The sequence below is a fragment of the Cyprinodon variegatus genome, unplaced genomic scaffold (genome assembly GCF_000732505.1).
Source record: "Cyprinodon variegatus isolate N-32 unplaced genomic scaffold, C_variegatus-1.0 Scaffold27, whole genome shotgun sequence".
Classification (NCBI taxonomy): domain Eukaryota; kingdom Metazoa; phylum Chordata; class Actinopteri; order Cyprinodontiformes; family Cyprinodontidae; genus Cyprinodon; species Cyprinodon variegatus.
The window spans coordinates 667,123-693,606 of record NW_015150480.1 but is presented as its reverse complement, the minus strand read 5'-3'; the positions used below and the strand labels follow the sequence as shown (position 1 = coordinate 693,606).

Sequence of the window (26,484 nt, the reverse complement as noted above, 5' to 3'; positions counted from 1 at the left end):
CTCCAAAATATGCCAAATTATTCAAAATCACCAAAATCACACTGGAGCATTTTGATAACCATACACTAAAGAAAAATGAGTGCAATGAAAACAAATTTGTAAGGGAAGGAACCCATGGATGTTTTAAGATGTAATGCATAGGTCAGCAAGGTGCTGTGGATGATGAGAGCAGATCTCAGCTGAAAGAAGTTTCAGGCTAAAGCACCTGTAACAGTTTTCATCATGATGAGTTAACGACTCTAAATTGTCATAAAATAGCTTCCAGTGACTAAGACATGTTACCCTCAAGTGCACATGTTTTCAATTTTATTTTCAAGTCAGGCTCCTAAGAAACACAAAATTACTAATTTCTGCTCCATTGCGTCAGCATTTGAGTTCATAGACTGAAGAAATGCTTCATAAATATTTTCTCCACATATTTTATTCTGATATCCTTTAATGCCAAATGTAGCTATTACTGTACTTATATATCCCATTTTAAGGTTTGCACAGACTATCTAGAGAACACAACAAACTAAAGGAAGAACATGCATATTTAAATCTTAATTATTGGTTTACATCGAAAATGTATAGTGGAAAACTAAACCTGCACATAACCTCAAGTTAACCTCAGACAAGTTAATTGTTTTGGCTGAGGGCTTCTGGTGGGCTGCACATAACTCAACCTGTGAAACCCATCCATGAAATTCTTTCCAATATTTCAGAATTTAACCCTTTGCCTTTAGCCAGCACTTCAGACAGGACCCTAACTCCTTCAACTGCGCCCATATGAGGCCCCTCAGGTTCAGCACTGGACAGGGCCTGTGGTGACTGCACAGCAGTGGCAGATAAGCGCCAGCCATTTCAGCACTGGACAGTACCACCCCAGGTTAAATCAGGTTCAGCACTGGACAGGGCCTGTGGTGACTGCACAGCAGGGGCAGACAAGGTGCCAGCCATTTCAGCACTGGACAGTACCACCCCAGGTTAAATCAGGTTCAGCACTGGACAGGGCCTGTGGTGACTGCACAGCAGGGGCAGACAAGTTAATTGTTTTGGCTGAGGGCTTCTGGGGGGCTGCACATAACTCAACCTGTGAACCCTGTTCATAAAATTCTTCCAATATTTCAGAATTGAACCCTTTGCCATTAGCCAGCACTTCAGACAGGACCCTAACTCCTTCAACAGCGCCCATACGAGGCTCCTCAGGTTCAGCATTCACCAAACCACTGCCCTAAACTACCTAGTCCTACTGCCAGAGCTAAAACTGAATGGGAAGTTTCATGTGTTAAATCACCTAGTCAAAATTATACTGTAAGCTTAATCTAAGATAAAAAAAAAAAACAGATTTCCATACAAACCTTCTACTGTATATGATCTGATTAAGCATAAGCTATGTTACAAAAAAGAATAGGTAAAAAGTTCAGTTTTTATATTAATATTAATATAATTAATTAATTAATAAAAAAATATTAATAAGTTAGTATCTTAAGTATCGGATTGAAACTATTGTGGTGAAATTGATAGTTTAGTTTTGGATTTATTCTTTTATGAAGCACTGCTGCTGTTTTATCAGAAAGTGCAAAAAACGGGATGCTACTTTGTCTCAGCCCTAAAGGGGACATCCCTTCCACTATTAGGTAATTAGTCATCTATAAACTTCGACTAATTGCTCAACAAAAGAAAAACAACTAAAACATTTCAAGGTCAGAATTTGGATAACATGTGAAACTTAAATATTCAAGGCATCAGTATTGATATCAATATCTTCTATATTTGCCCGGTATTTATTTATTATCAGATCTATAACAAAATAACCAGTATCACACATTTTTATGTGTCAAAAAAATTTTGAAAGTATGTATAATTTCCTTTCCCCCTAAATCATGCACAATTCTGTTTTGATCTGTTGTTTACTCCCAAAATACGTTTGCTGTTATAACATGAAAAAATTATATAGATTCAAGGGTAACATTTAAACCTAAAGTCCAAGATTCAGATCTTTCCTTTTAACACAACTGCTAAATATTTCCAAAGTAAGATCTGATAACATTAAATGTCAGTGAATAAGATCAATGTTCAGACCTCTTTATGTTGACTGAGTTAATTCATTTAACAGAAGAGATAAGTGTTTGATCTGTATTTAGAGTAAAAGAGAGGAAAAAAGGACACCTCCTTCAACATCCAATGTGTCTTTTGGAAAGAATCAAACTGCAAGTTGAAGGGCTGAGGCTTTAAGAGCTTCTATTTCTGTTATCCATCTATTTTCTGACCCAAACGATTTTTCATACTTTTACTATACCCCCTACCAGATCCTCACTCCCTCTGTGCCATTTGAAACGTATTTCTGCACTGTAAGATCCCAGGTAAGATTTTATATTACCAGACACAACATGTCCACTGACCATATTCCCTATGTTCACAAATCCAAGCGCTCAAGTTGGACCTTCTGTACACCACTTACTTCCCCAATCTATCCAGTCGTGCTGTGAATGAGAAACAGGGGTTATGTAATTGCTAAAATGCTTGAAGTTGCAGCAGAGCTGCAAGGGGTTCCTCAAGAGTAGCTTCATTAAAATAATTCTCCCCCCCGTGAGATGTCTTACAGTTCTTGAAATATATCCAGGCAATTAAAAAGAATAAGGCATTCGCTATTGTTAAAAATCGACTGTTAAATATGGAGTTTCACACTTTCTCTGTGAAGTTTCATACAGCCTCCACAGACATGTATAGTTACTGTAGAGCTTTCTCATGTTAATATAGGAAGAACCAGGGGAGGATCTAGGATTTTAGGAAAACAGGGGCTTAACCCTGAGGGTGAAGATGAAGAAATAGACTTTCTTGTAAATCCCATTCTAATGTAAAATATGACAGATTATTGGATTAAAGAAATTTCTAGTCTACTACATGCTATCACACATAACATTCCCCCTCCATAACATGGGAATAAATGAATTTACCTGCAAGTCTGTAACTGTGTTTATTCCTTTCTTCCACAACAAGAAACTCTATGGATCATTATTTGATCATAAATCATTATTTGCCAAAGTAATGAGAGGGGAATCAAATATTTTTGCCAATAGTTTTGTTGCTTGGGGTCATGCTCTGGTTGCTCTTGTCTGCCCTTCTCCAGGCCTCTTTATCAATCCTGGGTCCTGTAGGTCAAGTCTGAGGCTGCCCACACCTGCTATTAAGCATATTATTCTTCTGCAGAAGGTTTATAAATCCTTTTTACAGGAGCATGTCCATGCATAGATACCATGGGAGTTTGGTACCTAGATACGCACTAATACTAAATACTAAGCTGCAATTACAGAAATATACCACCCTGAATAATATTGTTTAATCACCATAGGTTTTGTCTTCCACACCCATGGATATCTAAGGGATACCCGCTGCTTTTAAAGCTTTTCTTTTTGTTGCTGTTGTTATGTTCTCTGTTTTCTGTTGCTCTCGACTCTAATAAATGTGGAAGCAGACTTCTAAGAGTTACACAATATCTTCTGTGTTGTCTATTTTTGCTGTTATTTATTCTCTTTTCATGTGCTCTTTCCTTTCTCTATCTCTTGCCCTTAATTCTATCTCTTCTTTCTTTCATATAATTTCATATACAACTACCAACCTTATGGCAACAGTCATAACGGTCTGCTTGTGAAAGCAAATATGTTGGCCTATCATCTACCTCTGTGACATCTATTCCCAGAGCTATATTGGCAAAACCGGAAACACAAACACAAAAATAGAAACCTGACTGCAACACATCAAAGTGACTGGTCATTGTTAAAGAGGTATTCAGCTTTTGAATCTGAGCAAACAGAGAAGTTCAAATTCATTCAGAGCATAATTTTCAATATCTTGAAATAGTTTGGAACCAATCTAAAACTGTAATAATGTGAAAACTTTTAATGGACCCTCTTGTTCTGGTCCTTTCAGAATAATTGGGTGATATATGTGTTTTCACAGCAGTCAGCACATGCTTCCTGCACTGCTTTCTGTTTCTTTTATTATGGGTACAAGGAGACACCCCTCAATTTACACACTTTATCAGTAAATCCAAATTAAACAAATTTCACCACAGCCTGTGTCTGTCCTCTGGTGTTCTGCTCATTAATTAGATGTCTAAAAATATCAAATCCCTCCAAGACTTAATTAACCCATCGACTCCGTTTGGTAGATGGTGTGTGTCTCACTCAGAAGGGGAGATGAATGACTCTTATTAGGGTCTGTTTGAGTTTGGATCCCAAACCATGTTAAGAATTAAAGTATAAAAGTACACGTCTACACATTTACCAGTTACCTTTGGCATTAATTCAATATTTGATTCATAATTGTTAAATTTTTGCAGAACAAGGCATTAAAAAAAGATTAGCTGAGTCGGGGGGCAAAGCTCTCGATGTACCGATGGATCTACGTTCCCACGCTCACCTATGGTCATGACCAAAAGAACATGACGAAGAACAAACGACCAAAATGGCATGATCGCGAATACAAGCGGCTAAAATTAGTCTCCTTCGCAGGGTGACTGGGCGCACCCTTCGAGATCATGTGAGGAGCTCAGTTACCCGGAAGAAGCTCAGAGTAGAGTCCTTGCTCCTCCACGTAGAAAGGAGCTAGCTGAGGTGGTTCTTAAATCTATTTCGGATGCCTCCTGGATGTCTCCCTCAGGACGTGTTCTAGGCATATGCTATTGGGAGGAGGCTTCGTGGAAGGCTCAGGACACGCTGGAGGAATTATGTCTCTGAGCTGGCCTGGTGTCGCCTTGGTTCCCCGCAGAGCATCTGGAGGAGGTGTGTGTGGACTGGGAAGGGTGGTTCTCAAGGTAGACTGCTGCCTCCACTACCCGCGCCTGGAAAAAGCCCGGAAAAAGTAGAAGAGGGTGGACGGACGGACGGACGGATGGATGGATGGATGTTTTGCAATGCAATAGAGCAGTATTTTAGTTAAACTCTTTACCTTAGCTTAAGGGTAAATCATTTTTATTGATTGATGTCCTAGTGACACCCTTATTTTATTTTATTTTACCTTTAAAAAAAGCAGGGATATTTTTTGTTAATCACATAAATATAATGATGGTAGAATACCTCTACCTTTAAATAATATTTTCCTGCTGAAGCTATTCAAACAAATCTGTATATAGTAGAAATAGTTCTTTGAAACAGAGTGGGTGGCTGCTAAATCTAAATAATCTAATCATGTAAAGTAAAAGACCAGCTCTGTATACTTGTTTTTTTTTTCTCTTATAGATGGTGCCATTTTATTCTACTTTTGTATCAGCAGTGAGGAGTCTGAGACATCAGTGACATTTGAATGTAGCCACACTCCTCCTGACATTTGCAAGAGTCTCTACTGCCGCCCATTTTGCTGTGAACTTGTAAACAGTGATTTAGTCACTGACAGAGAGGAAAAAAAATACATTATTATCATTTTTTACAAGAGAGATACATTTGTTGCATCTTTTTATTATCAGTTAGGATTTTACATGACTAAAATTATCCTTTTGACAGTGGCTATAGAATTCAGCATGAGTCCTAAAAGAAGAAGGACTCAAATTGCTTAGAAAATCCCTTTATTGTCCAACAATGGGGAAAATCTTGGGCTTCAGGGCTAATCAGCTATTCAGGATATTCATTCAAGTGATAAATAAATATGGTATTAGGAAAGAATTCCTTCAAAAAGTTCCAATTGCTACTGACAATTTAACAATGACTGCATCACCTAGCCAAATTATCTAGAATAATAATAATAAGAAAATTCTAGACAATACGAATTGCATAAGAACACAGATAAACCTTTTCTTTATACGGTCTAACTTTACAGCCTGACCTTTTGATGTTTAGATCAGTCAGAATTACAAACATTATTTCTGTTTGCTCAGTGCCAGGATATTGTATTAAGCGTTAAGTATTGTAAATACTTTCAGTATTTTTAAAGTTTTGCACACTATATATAACCTATTTTTTAAAGACCTTTTCCATCCACAAGTTTCTCACAAGTGTTTTCTGGAACGTTTTCCAATTTTGCCTGTTAATTCAATTCAATAAGTTTCTTCATATATAGCGCCAATTTAAAACACATGTCATCTCAAGGCACTTTGCAGTTCACCAGATCATACAGTCAAATTGATTCAGTTTTCTATCCAAGGAAATCCTATTTATTGCATCAACTCATTGACTCTAAGGCAATCCCTCACACTAAGGATACTTGTAGTGACAGTGGAGCGGAAAAACTCCCTTTTAACGGGGAGAAACCTTCAGTACAACCAGGTTTAGCGTGAGCGGCCATCTGCAGAGGCCGACTGGGGTCCAAGGAGACAGAAGAGGACATACAGAAAGAAATAGAGATACAACTGTTAACAGGCTCCACAGGCGGCTGCGTCCCGGAAACACACAGCTAGGCAGAACTGAGAAACAGAACAGTTGCTCTCATGCTACTGTATGTTTATAGTATGCCTGGTTTACATACATCTGTGTCTGAACATCCGCCCTAAGCCCTATATAGAGAGGTATATAGTGGTTACGCCATTTTAATTGAGTGTTCGAATGTCTAGCGGATGAAAAAGTAGTGGACTTAAAAATTTCCCACATGCACCTTGAAAAGTAGTGTGCAACCATTGTCACTAAACAAACAGATATGTCCCAGAATGTTTTGTGAGAGATCTCCTCATCATGGGATTTGTTTTGGGTGTGAGAGAAAACAAAGATGCTGCAGACTTCCTGTGGGGTACCGGATTCACTTGATCAATGGGGAGTGAAAAGTAGTGATCATTTGTCTGAACGGTCAGTTGAGTTCACTATAAAGTCCACTATTTAGTCCCAGCTCTATATAGTGATTTACAGGGTAGGCACAGACACAGCCCATGTCTCCTCTGCCTACAAATATTGTATGAAACTGAGTTCAGAGCTATGTGATACCAACTACATTATATCTTATTTCATGGTATGTATCTATTTTGAGAAGTGAATCAGATATCATGATGCTGCCATGTCTGATCTTCAAAGCTAAGAAGATTTCTCAAAGAACCACACAGGAATCTGACTTTTTCTGTTAAAATGTGTGTGGATGTTGGGCAACAATGGAAGTTTGGCAGGCTTTGTTTGATTGATTTTCTGGTGACTTGCATAATAGTTAAAATGCTAAAGAAGCACCAATTCTTACTGACGGCACTGCAGGGGGTTTCCTATTTGTTTGAAACATGGTCAAAACAAGGGACGTAAATGAAGTAAATCCAGCTGGCCATTTCTGGTTCAAACATCAACAGAGGTTTTAAAATGAGAAACTCTGATTTGTAGCTGATGACACCTTTAAATCCAGTTCACCTGATCATATTATTTCTACATGACAATCAAAAAACAATACCATGACATCCTACTGTACATTAGGCTTTGTTGAATGTTTTAAAGGCATACTTAGCTCATTGTTTTGAAACTCATGAATTTGAACTTATTACTTTTTGGATATAGTAAATAAAGTTAGCTTTTTTAATCCTAATTGACCAAAAAGGAGATATTTCTGTTTTATATAATATAAGACACAAAGAAAAATGATAATTCTGTGTCTTCATATACAATATATGTCCAGTTAATGTCTTGTTTTAACAGTATCTGTGTCTTTGTGTCCCTTGAAAACCTAAAAACACAACTCAGCTGTTGCAGAAAATTTACTCTGTAACTTTGGTTAGTAGAATAATAAATGTGTGAGAATGAGTGCAACAACCAGTTTATTTAATGGAATCCCAAACAAACAAACATCACTGGTTCATTGTAAATGTGTAAGTTGGTCTCCCACTTTTAATAAGCTGCACCACCACTCTCATTATAGAAACCCATTAAAATTCTATAAAACATTACTACACGTGGTGTAATGGCATGTAGAATTAAAAACTCAGATGTTTTTTTTCCTCCTTTGTGATCATGACTCACTTTGTATTCTCAGCACACTTTGTTGCCATTGAAATTAGCTCTTTTGTAATTGATTACCACAATAAAAACATACATAATGCTAATGCACATTAATCTCCTTTGGTGCTACATGTAGTGCGCCTACATTCAAAATACTTTATCGTCCTCCTTGTCCCATGGTTTAAAAATTAAGACCAGCTTCATCTCGTGAATGCCCAGTGAAAAATGTACTTGTGACATGTACATGTGAGAAAGGAAGCGAGTGCAAATAGGAGCAAAGGGAAGACTTGACAGTCCTCATGGTAAATGGGAAAATAGTGATGCTCACTTCTGGATATTTAATCACCTGTTCTAATGACCGGAAGAAAAGTGCAACTTGTATACCGCATGGCTAGTATTGATGGCAGGAGTGAAAGCTGCAAAAGCGTGAGCAAAGATGGTTGCTATTATTCCTGTCTGAGAGTCATCTATCAGAAATGATACCCAGAAAAATAATTGAATTCACCTTTTCAGCAGCTTGTACTCTGGACAAAATAGATGGCATTTTGTATAATGATCAGCTGCAGAAATTGTGGGGATGTTTCAGCTTTTGTTCATTAATGAAGGAAATGTATGTGTGCAGGTCAGCAGGAGGGATTCGTTTCATTGAGAAGTATAGTTTTAATCTATTCTATTCTAGATTAAGATCAAGTATTGCCTCCACAAGGGTCATGTATTTTATTTAGCAAGTTTAACATTGTAAACCAGTTTGGTTAAATTTGGTTATTCTAATTCAGATTCCAAAATAAAATCCAATCCTTCATTTATTCTTTGGTTTCTATCATTGCATGAGCTGTGTGGTTCTCCACATATTTTTACTTTTAATTTTAGATTCTCTAGAATTAGAGTGTGTTTGATTCATTATAATTTTTATATTGGTTTAGGTACTGCAACCCTATGTCATGCTGAAGAAATGTGTTAAAGCAATAAAGTGGACTGGATTACCTCCATACAGTACGCATGTGGACAAGATTTTAGGTATCCCTCATTTAATGAAAGAAAAACCTACAATGGTCAAAATAAATAACTTTTTTGTAAAGAATAATAAACATCAAATCTATGTGAATGAACAAATGATAGATATAAATTGCTTTTCAATCATATTTAAATAGAATGATTTTTAAAAACAGGCCTGGGCAAAAAATGATGGTACCCTTATAAAAGAAAATAATGTGACCAGAGGGGTATGTGTAAATCAAGGTGTGTACACTAATTAGCATCACAGGGGTTAAGAAGCTTGAAATTAGTTATTAAACAAGTGTTTAGGTCCCCTTAACTTTAAACAGAGCAAGCTTGAGTGTAGGATCAGTATAGTGAGTGTATTGTTTGCAGTCTGTTGGTCTGTGAAGGCCTAAGATGTTTATTGGTGAGAATGTGTTAACCAGCAACCCCATCAAGACCAAGGAGCATACCTGACTGGTCAGGGTTAAAGTTGTGTGGAGGTTTAAATCCAGGTTGGATTCTAGAAAATATCCCAGGCTTGACACATCTCATAAGGCAATGCCTAATTAATTATCAGAAACTAAAAAAATGCCATATCGTTCTACAGCAGCCTGTTAAGATAGTATTCTGGCTAGTAGTTTGCCAGAAAATCTTTAGAGTTATGGTCTTGTTTTTCAGACAATGTCTTGTTTTCCTTTTTTTTCCTCCACAAATGCATGCTAAGACCTTCACACACTTCTTCTCAGTCAGTTTAACATATGCATGTATTGTCTACCAAGGGTGGCCTGCATGCAAAGGTATTACTTTGCATGAGCTTCAAGTTTAAAATCATACAATGCAAAGATTTGCATGTTTTTAGATAAGATGCATGTTAATCACACAGGTCCAGCCGTTGCTTGGTATGAAACATTTGCAAGACAATAAGAGAAATTTGATTTGAAGTCTTGAAGTAATAGGACCTAAAAGAATGTTGTTCTCATTAAGGTTTCATTCTGTATGAATGACTCTAAGTTATTTCTGCATTATAATGATATAGGTGGACAAAATATGACTGTAGCCACTCTTGGTCTGTGAAATACCTATGTTATATAGTATGAATTTGTGGCTCGTTTGATTTCTAATTGAGTTTTCATATATTCAACACAGATTTGATATTTTGTAAGGCAAAATAAATTGCATAACAAAAGCATTCAGCTTATGAAACAATACTATAAAAAAAATAAAATAAAAACATCAGTTCGGTCCCACCAGACACTGAGATGTGTGCTGGCTTAATGAGATAAAGTTTTCTTCTCTAGTTTGAAAGGTCCCAAGCATGATGAGTTTTATATATTTTTGGTAGTTTATATTTTTTGTTGTTTGGTTTGCCAGTGTGTGCACTTTGGCTGCATCAGCAACATGGAATCAACAGTTTAGTCCCAAAAACTACAGTCCAAGAGGAAATAGAAAATGATAAGTGACTGGAGCAACAGAGAGGAGTATTAACAGAGTGATCTGAACAAGAGCAATATACTGAGAGATAGTTAAACTAGGGAGTTGATCACTGAACAATGAGCAAGTGGTAGGTTAAAAAACTGGGAGCAGCTGTGTGGAGATTGGGGTGGGGTGTTACTGAACTAGAAATGGCTGAACCAATGGCTGAAAATGACAGCAAAATATAAATACCAAAATAAAGAAAGATTTATTAGTAAGTAAAAAAAATCATTCTTAGATACAGGTTTTTCAAAGAATGGTATTCTGCTGTAAAATATAGTTTTTCTTTACATTTTTACTCATCTTAAGTACAGAAGACATTGTCATAGTTAAATATAACGCAAAACAATATTTTGTTTTGCACGCAATCAAGGCAAACATCTCTATTCTATATTGTGAAAGGATTTTAGTAGGATAGTTTTTTCCAATAAAAAAAATTAAAATAGACTTTAAGGATTTGTTTTCAATAATAAGGGCACTGCAAATATCCGTGTGTGTTAGTGAAATGGAAAACAAACCAACTTCAGTGTCTTTATTCATCCCACAGGTACCTCATGATGAGTGGGCTGGTTATCCCAGCGGTGGGAAGGATGATGAGATCCCTTGTCGTCGAATGCGGAGTAGCAGCTATGTTAAAGCTATGGGGGATGAGGAGAGTGGGGAATCAGACTCCAGCCCAAAGACATCACCTCAGAAGTCGGTGCGTCCGGATGCCCTTATCAAGGCCATCATCAGACCCAAAGACTTGCTGGATTCTCAGAGGTATGGTACGAAATTTGTTTAAGCTATTTGTATTTTTACTTTCTTTTCTTTTTGCACGCTCTTTTTTATGTGCCATGTATGTCGTGTATGTATATACAGACATAAACATACATGTTTTTATAAACCTTTTATCAATATGTCACAGTCTTGAGTGCATATCAAGGCAGCTTTTCATCTCAGCTTGAAGTCACTATTGTTATGTTTCATGCACGTTACCCTCGGTGTTGGTAGTTTGTATGTTTCATGCATAGCCCCCACATTTAATTAGCCACAATCTGTTCATATCTGAAGCTGGCACTTCTTATGTAGCATCCTTTTTTGTCACATTGGATGTAGGAGGGAGCTCAGCATATTTCTTTAAGAATGCAATGGACTGAAACAGAGATATGATAATGAAAATGCAGTTTGGTTAAAAAAGGACAAACTATCCTTATTTAAGGATTAGTCCCCTAATTTGGAAGGTTTTCTGCTTACCATTTTGAATCCTGAGAAATTTGCATAGTTTTATGTCAATAAATCACAAATTAATTAAAAAGAAAAAAAATCAGTTTTGATTTAGAAAAAACTATCAGATGTAGCAAATAATGTAATATAAAATAAAACCAGAAAAATAATGTTAAAAAATGAAGATAAATCAGCTGGCTGCTGTGGTGGAAAGTAAAGTACATTCACTTGGTTACTGTACTTAAGTACCTTTATTGAGTATCTTTACTTTACTTGAGTAATTTTTTGGTGGATTTACTTATAAGTTTCACTCCACTACATTTCAAAATCAAATGTTGTACTTTATAGTCCACTACATTTCAGGGAAACTGCTAGTTCCTTGTTCCTGCTGGCTGAGCTTAGATTTGCAATCTGCTTTTGTTGTTTTTCTCTCTAAAAATGCTATTTCAACATGGAAAATAGCATTAGGGCTAGATTTGCAAAACACTGTTTCAGAAATGTGCATGAAATTCCACAAATGTTAGAAATTCAGGGCAGATATTATTAGTAGTTTATAATTTTATCAAGGTGTTAGCTGATGCCATGTGGCCAAAGAAGGATGAGCTCTGAAATTAGAGTTGCGGTTTCTAATAGATTCAACCTTAAACCTCTGTTGTGTAGTGAAAGTGTGAGGAGAATCAAGACTCTCCGGTTTTCTTTTTGTTTTATTCTGAAATAAGAATTAATAATCAGTATATGAGTTGGTTTCAGGAAGTTCTTTAAAAATAAACTGAGAATTATACAGAAAAATACTGATATTAGATTATGTATATTGCACTATTGAATATCAGTGTACTTTTGCATACTTAAGTATTTTCAAAAGTGAGTCCTTCAACACTTTAACTTTAGTAGATTGACTGAGTAACTTTTACTTGTAGTTGAGTAAGATTTGACTATGAGTTGCAATACTTTTACTTCAATACTTCTGTTGAATACTTCGTCCACCACTGACTGACTGTAAAGATACTGCATAATATCCCTCAGTGGTTATTTGGATTCTTAATGACTTTATTATGTTGTAGTTATACATATTTGCCTTCATACTGCCTGTTTTATGCAGCCTGCTCTGCTCTTGCAGGGTTGCATACAGTAGTGCTGCAGTGTACCTGCCACTTTTGCATAAATCATACAACTTGCCTGCAGGCAAATAACATAACTTAAAATGAAGACATTGTGCAGAGATGACCTTTGGTCTAGATCATTTAGAATGATTAAAACAAATAAAAACAAATAATGGATTCTGGTTCTATTATTCTTTGCTTTAGACTTAGCATTTTTCAGGTGACTAAAAACATGCTCACTTAGCTTATGAAGACGTGTGTTTCTGTTCAGCTATTGAAACAGTCATTGCAAACAACAAAATCTTCTAAAACATTCCCTACCACATTAAAGGGTTTACACTACCTCACATTTTGGCAATTTTTTAAATTTAAAACATTTATACTATTCTATCATAATAATAATATTATGTATCCAATAGCTTTTCTTCAACCCTTAAAAATTCAGCCACGGTGCATCTAATTTTCTCAGCTCCTCCTTAAGCTGGTTCTGCGACTGAAGTCCTACTGTGTTACATCTAGCCATCTGAACTTTATTTGTTTGCATAAAATAAGGGTAAAAATATAAATGTACACTGGACATGTGTAAGTTTAAGTTAAACATTGATTTTTGCCAATGTATAGAACAGAATACAATAGACACCATCCTGGAGAGAAATATCAGCTGTGCTGCTGCCATCAACACCTTTGTTTATAGATGTTGGAGATCCGTCTGTTTTCCAGTGTAGTCCTTTTTCTCTGACTGCGATTGGCTGGATGTGCTCTCTCTATCCTCTGACATGGGAGTTGGCTTGGAGCTCGTCTGCCTGGCTGTGTTTCCTGGACGGGGCCTTTTACAGTTGTTTTTTGTATCTCTGCTTCTGTCTCCTTGAACCCCAGTCGGCCTCGGGAGATGGCCGCTCACACTGAGCCTGGTTTTGCTGGAGGTTTCTTCCTGTTAAGGGGAAGTTTTTCCTCTCCACTGTCGCTAAATGCATGCTTAGTGTGAGGGATTTCCTTCAAGTCAATGAGTCGATGCAATCAACTGGTTTTCCTTGGATAGAAAACTGAATTAATTTGACTGTATGATCTGGTGAACTGTAAAGTGCCTTGAGATGACATGTGTTTTAAATTGGTGCTATAGAAATAAGCTGAATTTTAATAGAATAGAATAGAACACAGAATAGAATAGAATCAAATAGAATAGATAGAAATATGCCCTTTGTCCCACACTAGAGGGAATCAGAATCAGAAATACTTTAATAATCCCAGAGGGAAATTACTTTTGTTACACACAGTTTTATATAATATATACAGTTTTATATAATATATACACACATCTAACTATACAATATAATAAAGACAAAAAATAAGAATAAAAAGAGATAAAATATATATACACATACAAACAATGTAGTATTGTAAGGTCTTACCATCACAGCCATATTATAGAAAAATCAGGAAATTAAGACAAAGTTAGAACTAGACTGTAGTTAAAAATTACATTTTATAAAAAAAAAACTTTTGCAGTTAATATCTGCAAAAACACTTTTTACGCCTGACCAGAGAGAGTTGTTTTGTCTTTCCCGGTCCCAATTAAAGAATACTAGAACCCCTCTTTAGTTTCTATTTGGTTTCTTTTGGCTATATTAATAGGAAGGTTGACCATACAAAACTTTACAAATAAAGGCTTCATGGTAGAGTGGCCAGACTAATTAGTCAAAGGCACTTTGTTGCTTTCTGACATTTTACCGAAAAGCATTTTAGTGATTTATGGATTTTTGAATATGAGAGGCTATATTCATTGATGGGGTAAAACTAAAATACAGCATTTTTTTTTTTTTTTTTTTTTTTGCTTCCTGTTTGTAATAAAAAAGAAAAAAAATCTCAGTTTTGGGCTTGGTAAATCCAGCCAAACCAGTCCTAACCTACATAAAGGCTATAAATTTGAATGTTGGCCAAAGCAAATCCCTAAAGAAAACCCTATGTAAAGAAATATATTTATTTTATTTATGTTATTGCTTCTGCTAGATACACTCTATATGTGTGGCATACACCATTGTGCTGACTGATAGTGTTTAATCTGAGCAGAGGTGCACAGACTGGCTGTCTTTAATTTCAATACTATATTAAATAAAACATTTATTCACATCCGGTTTTATTCAATCCACATTGAGCAATAGCTCAGTGCAGGTTCTGCCCAAACATACCTGTCATGACAGGTACAAACATCCACAGTGGAAGTGGATTAGTGAAACTGATAAGAATGCTTGGTGGGATTAGGGGAGTGTTGGCCTAGAGGGTTAGAGCAGTGTGCTTATGCTCTGAGAAGGTTGCAGGTACCCAGTTTGATGCCTACAGCCTGCACTCTGGGTTCCTGAGCAAGACCCTTAACCCCTGATTGCTCCCCGGGCGCCACACAATGGCAGCCCACTGCTTCCCAAAAGGATGAGTCCAAATGCAGGGAACGGATTTCCCCACTATGGGACAATGAAGGGATTTACATTTACATGTTCGCACTGCATGGTCTGCTCAAGTCTGTGTCTGAATTTCTCTCTTTTCACAAAAGAGTAACCAACAATTTAATTACTAGTACTCTATGTTATAATAAGTGTAACCACATTTTGTATCCACTACAGCTAAGTACAATATGCTTATATCATATTAGAGAACAAGGAAATCTTAGAGCCTGAAGGGACCCGGCTGTTCTTTGTGGCATCAAGGCAGGACTTGGGTCAAGTTTTGGCTTGAAATTATCCCAACCGTGAAACACGGTCCAGCAACCATCTGTGAAATCCCTTCAGCCAGATCCTAGTCTAACTGCAGTTTATCTTTCTTTGGAAGGACCTAAGCATCTCTGTGTACAGATACACTCCATCGAATATGACTTAGCCAGGGAGGAACTCCAGAGAAGTAGCAGCCGATGCCCTTTTTTGGCCCTGATACCCGATACCTGGCTGTGCAGTATCGGCTGATACCGATACCATCTGTTTGAAATTGATATGTGTGTATATATGAAGAACTGCATACTACTTGTATGTAAAATAATTGCAATCATGGCTTTGTCAAGCTGCTGCCTACCTTTGTGAAGCAGCAAAAAGACTAATACAAAGTGAATCCAGTAGAACTTTTTATTGCCAAACATGTGCAAAATATTTAAAAAGTAGGTTTAAGAAATTTGCCAAGAAGTCAGAAAATACTATATAAAGAAATTCCTGAAAAGAAATTTCAAAGAAAAAAAAATACCAAAACAAACAACCTGTATTTGATTTACTGTAAATTACATAAATAGGCACAGTATGTAGTTTAGAGAGAGAGAGAAACAAAACCAAGAGAGAGAGTGGCACTGTATTAAAACAGCTGCACAAAACAGGATTCATGGTAAGACTTTATTTTCTCTGCATGATGTCAGAAAAGAAAAAAAAAATACCCGCGGACACACTATTACTGTCAAATAGTTTCCTTTTATAACCCCATAATAAGCCAGATATTTCCCTCTGTGGATGTATAATGGTAAATCGAATGCTGTGGGCTGGGATCAGGGAGGATCATTATGATATTTGTCTCAGAAGATGCAGTCATCTTGCTCTGTTAACATCTCTCCGAGATTACACTATAATGTATGGTGCTGCCACAGCGAGACTTCCTGCTTTTTTATATCATGTAAAGCGCCCCCTCACTCTCCATTCTGAATAGCTGTAAACAGTAAATGATTTATGAGGATACAACGGCAGGAAGGGATATCAATAACTGTTATTGTACTCCAAGGCCTCGCTGAATAAACGGCTCACTCCGTGGTTTAGACTGGGAGTCTGCTGAGCTCTGCTAAAAAGCCAGATATTGACCAGCATGCCTTAGACTGTGTGGCCTACCTCTGACTCCATTGACAGAAGCTGCTGCATTATTGAATCTGTAGAAGAGGTGTGTGTTGGTTCTTTCATTTACAGCCCCAAAAGTGTCCCCAAGGGTATCGTTTGAACCACCCTTATATCCCTGCAAATCCACTTGAAGAAGGATGCGCAGATGTGGTGTTGTGTGATATTTTTCCTGATCACAGCAATAGAAGATTGATTTTTGGGAATGTGACCTTTGAATCTAGCAGTACCCCTCAGCGTGTTACAAATTCCTTAAAAAAAACATACCTACACCCTAATTAAAAGCAAAACAAACCTTTTAAAGCATTACTCAACCGCAGTACATTTTATTTGAAGCATTTGCTAGCTAACCTCTCAAACCAGCAGACTGACAACATGCTTACCATCCCAGCTTTGCATTTTCTTGGACCTACTTAACTCAATGAGATTTCTAAAAAAAAAAATGCATTGGATGTCCTAGAATGGACATCCTGTGTAGGGCACCTGGCAGCTGTCCAAGGCCCTCAGCACATGGCTGCATTTGAAACCCAGAGATTGATTGGACAATGCCCTGCTGCTGCTCTAATCAACCTCATCTGGCACTGTTCCCTGAGCTAACCTTCTAATGTGAAACCTCACCCTTTAGCTACAGTCTGTCTTTAAACTCCCCCTCTGCAGTGTATTTGATGGAGGCTTGTTGTATTGGGTATTTTCAATTCATTTTGTCTCTGCTTTCTGGTATAATTTTATTCAGACTTACTGTAAGGGGAAACAGATGCTCAATGGGGAGACTGGTCTTACTAAACTGTTCATGATCTGATCCTTGAACAACCCCGGATTTTTGTTATTTTTATTAGAATTTAATTTGATAGACCAACTAAATGGTGGATAGTTGTAAATTGTAAGCAATCATGTCTTTACCTTGACTGTCATTTATAAAACATCAATAGGGTCTCATATAAAACAGCATCTCTTCAGTATAATGGGGCAACTACCTTATTGGCGGTGCCTCAAACAGCATTTTGCATCTGTGCCTTAAAGGGGTCATAGAATGATTATATAGGGTATTTGGTGCTGGTCCTTAAGGTCTCTGAATAGGGTGTGTAACATTGGTTGGGCTGAAAATGGCATATTTACTGTTCAATGCGCCCTAATATAAGCCTGGTTAAAAGCCCCAGAATGAAACAACAGGTTTTCTTCCTTTTATGGAATGCTCATGAATATTTAGATGAGCTGTGCAATGATTGGTTGGTTTACAACAAGCAAAGCCCCATTCCAAGCATTTTTTTCTGCATCATCCTGCATCACATTTTTTTCTGCATCATCTTGAATCTACTTTTCAACTTTAAACCCATCAATGAACATATGAGAAAGAACTGTCTTTTTCCCCAAATTTCATTGCATAATATAAAAAAGAGGACATTTTTTTTTTTTTGCTTAACATATATATAGTACTCATTATTATCAGTGCTAACACAAATTACCTTAGCCTGCTCCATGCTGGATGTGCCGGCCATATGGCATACAATCTACTCTTCAAACCCACTGTAAAATATCACTATCCCATTAGTTTTGTAACAAATATTAATACATTTAGAATATGTATTTGGATTTGAAAGTGTTTAATTAAATGTCAGTGTCCTTTAAAAAATTTCAACAAATTTCCTTATTCAGTGCATCAAAGAGGTACGGTACAGATAAAGAAATAATCCAACATATAGAACAATATACAGTATAACGGCCCAAATTATTTACCAGTCTAGGCTTCCAGAACAATGAAATTTTCATATAATGTAACAAATAGGAGCTAAAAGAAATCTTGTGAATGTTTGTGCTAAATTTCAAGCATCCAGTGCTAACTGGGAAAGATTTAGTTTAATGAATCATATCAAACCAGCATCCAAAATACAGTCTTAAAGCAGCCTATTTGGAAAACCACTGAAGAACTTAGAAGGACAGACCTGAATAACTAGATACAATTTAAGCCAGATTTGTTCCTATTTAAAAGACATTATTATTTTTTTATATATATTTATGGACCGTAATCATGAAATTATTGATTATACTGTTAAATAATTGATAGATATGCTAAAAAACTGTGTAATTAAAAAATGTACATGTGAAGAATTACAGGAATTTATACTGTATCACAAACTACAGCTCACATTTCATTGTGCAAAATGTGAATATTTTAAAGTGAACAAAAAGTTATGTCTGAATGGTGTATTGTTTAATTTGTTCCAGAGCAGGATCCTCACCTTGACCAAAGCTGGATTCTTACATATAGCAAACTACACATCTGATGAAGAAATCTGCTCTTTTTTTTTTTTTTTTTTTTTCATTTTAAGTGGGCCTTATCACTTAAATTAGAAGTAAACTAATGGATATTGCTGCTGTAATCTCTTAATCTTTTAATAAGCCATGCAATTTGCTATGATCCCAGATTTATGACATGTTTGAATGTTGTTGTATGGCAACAACATTCTTAGCTGATGCTGCTCAATTGGTCCTCAGTCTACTCAGGGGGCTTGTTTTTCCCCAGACACAAAAAGTAGAGGGCACATTGGTCATTAAACCTGCAGCTGGCATGGTGGTATCCAAGGGCACTGGTGTCATTGATTGTCACTTTGTCAAAAGAAAGAATCAAGCTACCATTGAAATAACATCAGGGACAGAAAATTGATGAAAAGTTCTGAAAAAGTTCAGCAACTTGCTGCTTGAAACTCTTCTAACAGATAGGCTTGCATTCATTTCACTCCATTGGAAGCTCCTTGGCTCTGTTATTACATAAAAGGTGGGATGTTTTGGTCTGTCTGAATTAATCAAATTACAGATATGGCATCAACATTTTTAAGTTTATATGAGAGAGATGGTTAGTGCGATTTAAGGGCTGACAGACATGGTCTGGAGATGTAAAATACAGGTGTGCATGTGTGCAAAAAGGACTGCTGTGTTGTGCTGGTTGATGGCGACATTGACATCATTATGTTGCACCTCTTGCCTCAGTCAGTAGTTTTCATTGACTGTTGTGGGATCAAAGGATTTTTCTTTTAAATTATTTTTATTTGTTTATTTTATTTTTACTTCTCTAACAGTGCAACCACATCATTAACAACTCTTGTAATTTATTTCCCACTACTTGGCTTTTTCTGGTCCTTTAATTCTGCTGTTTAGGCCTCAGTCAGCAGGTCTCAGCAGTTTTCCTTCTTTGTCGTCATTTCTATGAATGAATACCTTCTGGCAAGCGTGGGAAGTCGTAGTCCTCCTACTTATATGTAGCCTTTTATAGTTTTGTTGGGGCGGTATTCATGCAGATTTACATTTCTCGGGAATGCCGCTCACTTAGGCACAGATGGACTGCTTCACGTTTATGAGGATCCTTTACGATCATTTACTGACGTAAATGATCATTTGTTGAATCTGATGTGTCACGTTCATAAAATACCCAGGGCAGGAGAAAAAGTAAAAGAAATTTAAGTCATTGTGTTTGAGCCAGTTATGTAGTATCCTATCTTGGTTTCTGTCTACACTTTCAGACCAAACCATTCAATTACCAAACATACTGTTTTGGATTTAATTTTCATGGATTTAACTGAAAATGTCCCATCTTGCAGGAAAAAAAAAAAACAAGTTCCTATGTAGTTTTATATATAAGTTTACTTCCGAACTGATGCATCAACAACATTTCACATAGAACTACAGTACATTTTCTAGAGAAGCTTTCTTCTTTGATGTCCATTAGTTGAAAAAAGTACCAACCTTGCTGACATATGGCACCTGCGCCCTCTAGTGGAGATATTCTTATACAGTCAAACTAGGATGTTGACAAAATTAAACCTATAAAACAAATCCCCTTAGGATTTAAAACAGTCATTTAACTGTTATTGTATTGTATTTATTTGATTGTTCAATTAATCAATTATATTAATTGAACTGATGAACTTATGAGTTAACCTTATTATAACACATTATTCAATACCTGCCAGGCCAGAATTGGAACTTATCTGAATTGGAACCTTTTTGATACTATGGTTCATTTGACTTGCTGGGAATTTGATTGTGTTTAAAAAATAAAAACAAGAGGTACATAGGTTAGATGTCCTAAATGCTTTTAGCAATTTGATGTCCCTCTGGGGTAGCTCTGATGGGCCAAACTCAAATCTGACAGCAATATCTGCCTAAAGCAAATCATGCAAAAGTGAGAACAGGCTGTCAATTTGTGTCACCTCCCCTCCATCTCTTCTTCTTTCAAGGTCTCTGTCACTCTTACAGTTGACAGGATCTCTGTTCATCCGACCAATGAAGAACAAACACATTAGAATCATGGATGCATTGAATTAGAACAGCTTGAACTGGATGTTAGGTGTCAGTGGATGTTTTAATTTAACTTCATGTACCCATCCTTAGCTCTGCTTCTGTGAGCTAAAGTTCAAATCCAACAACTTTGTAAAGCTCATCTACTTTTACTTCAATTTTGTTCTTTTGCAAGAGTCAGACCTTCTAAATGTGTTTAAACACTTTATTATTGATAGACTCAGAAGCATTTGTGAAATCTCACTTTTACCCATTAGGATTATGAATCCAGCCATGTCTCACATCTGATAACCTGTATTGACTCAAAAGCTCAGATGAACATCGCTGTAATGCTGTCTTTTAATGTCTGTGACTTTTTGTTTCATCACAAAATCAAATCAAGTGAAACTCATTTTTTTGTTAAACACAGAACATATTTTTTGTCATACATGAATAAATAACTTCTGGCATGTTTATAATTAATTGATGTTGACACAGGCAATAAATAAATCCTCATTGCACGCTTTGTAATTACTCATCCCAATGAGATTGCATACAAGCCTGCCTCCTAAAGTTCTCAAGGTCACAGCATTATTCCAGTCCATTGATTTTTCGCCCAAAGCCGAGGTGTCACGCATAATTTGGATAATAATCTGCTTGAAAAGGCTTCTACTAACACATAATCATCTGTATTTGAATGACACTGAGTACTGTGGCATTTGCAAGCCCTAATGCCCAGAGCTCTCAACTTCCATCAGAAGCTGATACACATGCACACACCAGGGATGAATATGTAGGGTCCTGGTGCAGGGAAAGAGGATTAGCTGCATTTCGCTTGCTCTTCTGTACCGTGCTGATTTCCTTTCCTCTTAGTTGAATTCAACTCAGTTTATTTATATAGTTCCAATTCACAACACATATAATATCAAGGCACTTTACAGTTCACTAGATCATACAGTCAAGTTGATTCAAAGTTTTCTATCTAAGGAACACCAATTGATTGCATCGACTTATTGACTCGAAGGCAATCCCTCACACTAAGCATCCTTGTAGCGACAGTGGAGAGGAAAAACTCCCTTTTAACAGGAAAAAACCTCCAGCAGAACCAGGCTCAGTGTGAGCGGCCATCTGCAGAGGCCGACTGGGGTTAAAGGAGAAAGAAGCAGAAATACAAAAGGAAACTGCAAAAAGCCGGCTCCTTCTAGGTAACAAATAGCCGGGCAAGCTCCGAGCCAACTCCCATGTCAGCGGATGAAGAGAGCACATCAAGCCAGTCACAGTCAGAGAAATAGGACTACACTGAAAAACAGGCCGATCTCGAACATCTATGAACAAAGGTCTTGATGGCAGCACAGCTGATATTTTTCTCCAGGGTGGTGTCGCAGCCAAACAGAAACAGACAAGGCAAAGCTACTGTAAGAAAAAGCAGAGAGAGCATAACGTTAGTTGTTATGATATCCACTGAAGCTCGATGACAGCTACCGAGGGGGGGCTTCACAATCTACAGAGGTCTCCTCTGATCAGAGCTGGATGGTCTAGCAATGGAGGGCTTCTGTGGGGATGTGGACAGTGTTGTAACCAAGCTACTGGCTTGGCCTTTACTATGGACGTAGTATGATTAATTGCAATATATTTCTCCTTGTGCTTCTGCCTCTGGACTGCTGGTACTGTGCTTCATTCCTACCTTTGATCTACATCAGTATCTCTCATATATTTATCCTATTAGACTTAGACTTAGACAGATTTATTTTGTCATTTTTTATAAAAAAAAGTGTAAACAAAATGAAATTTAGCTTAAAACAGTGAGACAGCTGGTCAGAACGCTCTCTATAGTGCTTCTGTAGAAGGTGGTGAGGATAGGTGGGGGCAGGTGGGCTCTCCTCATCCTCCGCAAGAAGTGCATGCGCTTCTGGGCCCTTTTGATCAGTGAAGTGGTGTTTACATTCCAGGTGAGGGTGTCTATGTGCACCCCCAGGAATTTGGTGCTGTTGACCACCTCTACAGCTGAGTTGTTGATAAGCAGTGGAGCGTGGTTAGGCCGGTTCTTCCATAAGTCCAAGATGATCTCCTTCATCTTCTCAACATTCAGGATCAGGCTGTTATCTTTGCACCAGTCCACCAGCTGCTCCCCCTCCTCTCTGTAGTCCTGGTCGTTGTCATCACTGATAAGGCCCACCATTGTGGTGTTGTCTGCAAACTTCACGATGTGATTGGTGGTGAACCTGGGGTTGTCATATGTTGCTGCAGCCTTGAAGATGTTCCAGTCGGAGCATTCACAACAGTCTTGGAATGTCTCCATGGCGCCCTCAGACCACACACGGATCTCTTTAGCTGTCGGTTTAGCCCTGTTTAGCTGGGGCGTATATGCAGGGATAAGCATGACAGATAGGTGATCTGACTAACTGAGGTTGGGGCGGGGGGCTGATCTGAATGCATCTTTGATGTTAGAGTAAACCAGGTCTAAAATGTTTTCACCCCTAGTTGCAAAGTCCACATGTTGGTAGAAATGAGGGAGAGCAGTCTTCAAGTTAGCCTGGTTAAAATCCCCAGCAATGATGAAAATACCCTCTGTGTGCAGATTGGAGCTCAGAGATAGCCTGGTATAGAGTCTTCATGGTTTCTTTTGTATTAGCACTGGGGGGCACGTAAACAGCAGTGATGCTAACCACACTGAACTCCCTGGGCTGATAGAAAGGGCTGCAGTTAACAGTAAGAAACTCAATGTCTGGAGAGCAGGAGCTGGTGACCGATCTAGCGTTCTTGCACCAGCTGTTGTTGATGTAAACACAGAGCCCACCACCCCAAGTCTTACCGCTTTGTTGTTTGTACCTATCGGCGCGGTTTAGCGTGAGCCCCTCAAGGTTAATAGCATTGTCCGGTATTGCTGGATGCAGCCATGACTCTGTCAGAATGATGGCGCAGCAGTTACTAATCTCCTTCTTTGATGAGAGTTCCAGTCGGAGATTGGGACACTATTTGTGTGTTTTCTCAGAACTGAGGCTTCCTGGACATGGAGTTACTGTTTTACTACAACAGGATATTGGAAAGGCAGTCATTATTGTTTGCCTTCTTTAAACATTACTAACACAGGGAACAAAGGGGCTAGCAAGCCACACATGCATATGAGAGAGCAGTTGCTTAAAAGAACTAGGTTGCATTTATTCTTAAAGAAAGACAAATGAATACGGTTGACATTTTGACTAGGTTCAACAGCATAGATTAGCAACAACATTCCTTATGTGTATTTTTGCTAGAATTTTATTCCCTTAGCTCTGAGATGACTGATGCTCTATGAAAGGGTTCTTCAATTCCAGGTCCGATATCCTGCACCTTTTAGATATGGCTCCACTTCGAGTCAAATAATTAGGCCATTAACAGCACTTCTGTGGAATTGACTGCATACTGAGGAGGTAATTCAGCCAACTGATCTCTGGAAGCAGTTTATCTAAAAGGTGTGGGATGCTAGACCTTAAAGACTAGAATAGAAGACCCTTGCTCTTTGACATACAAAGATTCAGTAAAGAAATTTAGCTGCACTCTGTTTAGCCTTACTGTTACCTGTTTTGACTCTTGTCGTTTTAAAATGAAAAAAAAGTCTTGTGAAAGCAGGAATGACCCAACCCTAACTCCTCTCCCTACATTTAAAGGCTCAAAGCCTCCGAAACAAACTCCAGCAAGAGGAAGTATCGAATTTGGGTTTTCAACAGCATTGTTTTTTGCTATTAAAAATAGTTTTTATTCTTTTAAATTAAGAAAACAAAGATGTTTGAAGCCTAAAGTCATTTGATTTATTAAATAGAATAGAATAGAATAGAATAGAATAGAATTCAACTTTATTGTCATTGCACTGTCACAAGTACAAGCAACGAAATGCAGTTAGCATCTATCCAGAAGTGCTATACAGGATAAAATATGCATTTACAAGTGTACGGGTGTATGGGTATATCTCATTTGAATTATTTATTCTGGCCAACAATTTCATATAAAAACAAAAAAACAATAATATTTTTCTGAATTACCAAAAGACAAAAAATTATGTTGTCTTTCTATTAATCTGGAAACCCCCAAAAAGTTATTTTCCAGAAGCTGTTTTGATGTGTATTTTTTCCCCAAAAAATACAAACCACAAATTCCCTTTTCTAGCAGATTTTCTTTCAAAATTTCATGATACTTTATGAAGTTCTTTTCCTTAAATAAACTTTAGGAAATGTACTGCTTATTCTTGTATAATTGAAAGAAAACACATTTTTGCTGGCAGGTGATTGTGTCCTTCCTCGTCATCCCTTGCCTTGATATTTGCAGACAATGGAAGTGCATTAGCACCAATCAGAAACATTAGAGGAAAATTTGCTATGACATTATTTGATAAAAAGCTTCCAACACATTCTCAAAATAGATTTCATTTAGCTAATGATAATATCTCTACATGCAGGGTAATGCACATTTTAAACCGTTGGCTGCTCGCTTCTGTCTGATCTAGTGGGTTAAAAGCATTATTACATTTCTTTGCAGTAGTACCACAGGAGGATGTTTTTTGGATTATCCACTTACTGGAGTGAGCATGGTGGTTTATGATTAGGTCTGATTGTTTTGAGCAGACAGCATTTCATCTTCAAATACTGTCGGTCAGATATAATCTCTGTGCGATTACAAAAATAACACCATCCTCATTATACATCACTGGTGTTTGTATACACATTATTTATTATTTATTCTGGACCTTTTCTTCATCTTGACTGTGACACTCTCCTTGTTTTGTCATCATGCTAGGGCCGCCTTGTTAATATTGTATCACCCTAATGTTTGCAGCACTTTGGTGAAAACTTCCAAGCAAACATTCCATGGAATACAAAATCCATTAAGAGCTGTATTATCATCATCTGAGTCTTGCTGAGAAACCCATCCCATCTAGCAACCACACGCAGAACCCAGTAACTTTGTTCTTTTTTCTACCCACAGCTCTTACCGCCTGGATAAAATCAACAGTGACATGCATAACTACATCACCAATTTTGCTGCAGACTTAAGGTGAATACAAGCTTACTCAGCTGTTGCTGGCATGTGCTCAGCGATCAGATTCCACTGATATGCTAAATATTGACACTTTGGACATAAAAAAGAAGAACAAGCCCTATTAAATGAAGGGTCAAGGAACAATGTACCAATGAGGCTTTTTAACTCAAATAAAGCAGATTTTATCAACAATTTATTCACACAATAATGCTGTAGAAATAATGGCATTATATAGTACATATCATAGTTTATAAAACTATTTACACTGCTTAAAATTCTTTCCCATTTTACTGGGTTTCTAAGCATTATTTTCAACATTTTGACTCAGTAAAAACCGAATTGTGAGGCATGTAATTTTATTCGCCCCTTTTGTTCTAAAAACCTAAAATAAAATCCAGTACAAACTTCAGCCTAAACAGAGGCATTTGTGTATAATTTAACCCTACTTTAAACGTTACACTTCTTTGAATGGCTTGGATGTTTGTTTGTTTGTTTGTTTGTTTTTAGAACTGCATCATAAGATAAGGGAACACACCACTTCATTTAGAAATAAAATCATAAAGAAATTTAAAGGCTAGGTTTCAAACTAAAGTTTTGAAAAGGTCACAGCTCAGTTCATCACAAATCTAGCCTTTATGGGTAACTGGATCATTGGAAATGTGCCACAAGCCATGATTAAAGCAAATATGTGTATAAAGATGCTTTGATTAG

The 26,484-nt window shown here is 37.2% G+C and overlaps 1 protein-coding gene across 1 annotated transcript in view; it reads left to right on the top strand.

Moving 5' to 3' along the window:
- dlgap2 (discs, large (Drosophila) homolog-associated protein 2) overlaps window positions 1-26,484 on the top strand; it is a 179,785-nt gene that overhangs the window by 104,603 nt on the left and 48,698 nt on the right. The window contains exons 3-4 of the mRNA XM_015396322.1: window positions 10,879-11,093; window positions 25,720-25,788. Of these exons, the coding sequence (XP_015251808.1) occupies window positions 10,879-11,093; window positions 25,720-25,788 (284 nt within the window). The remainder of the gene's footprint in view (window positions 1-10,878; window positions 11,094-25,719; window positions 25,789-26,484) is intronic.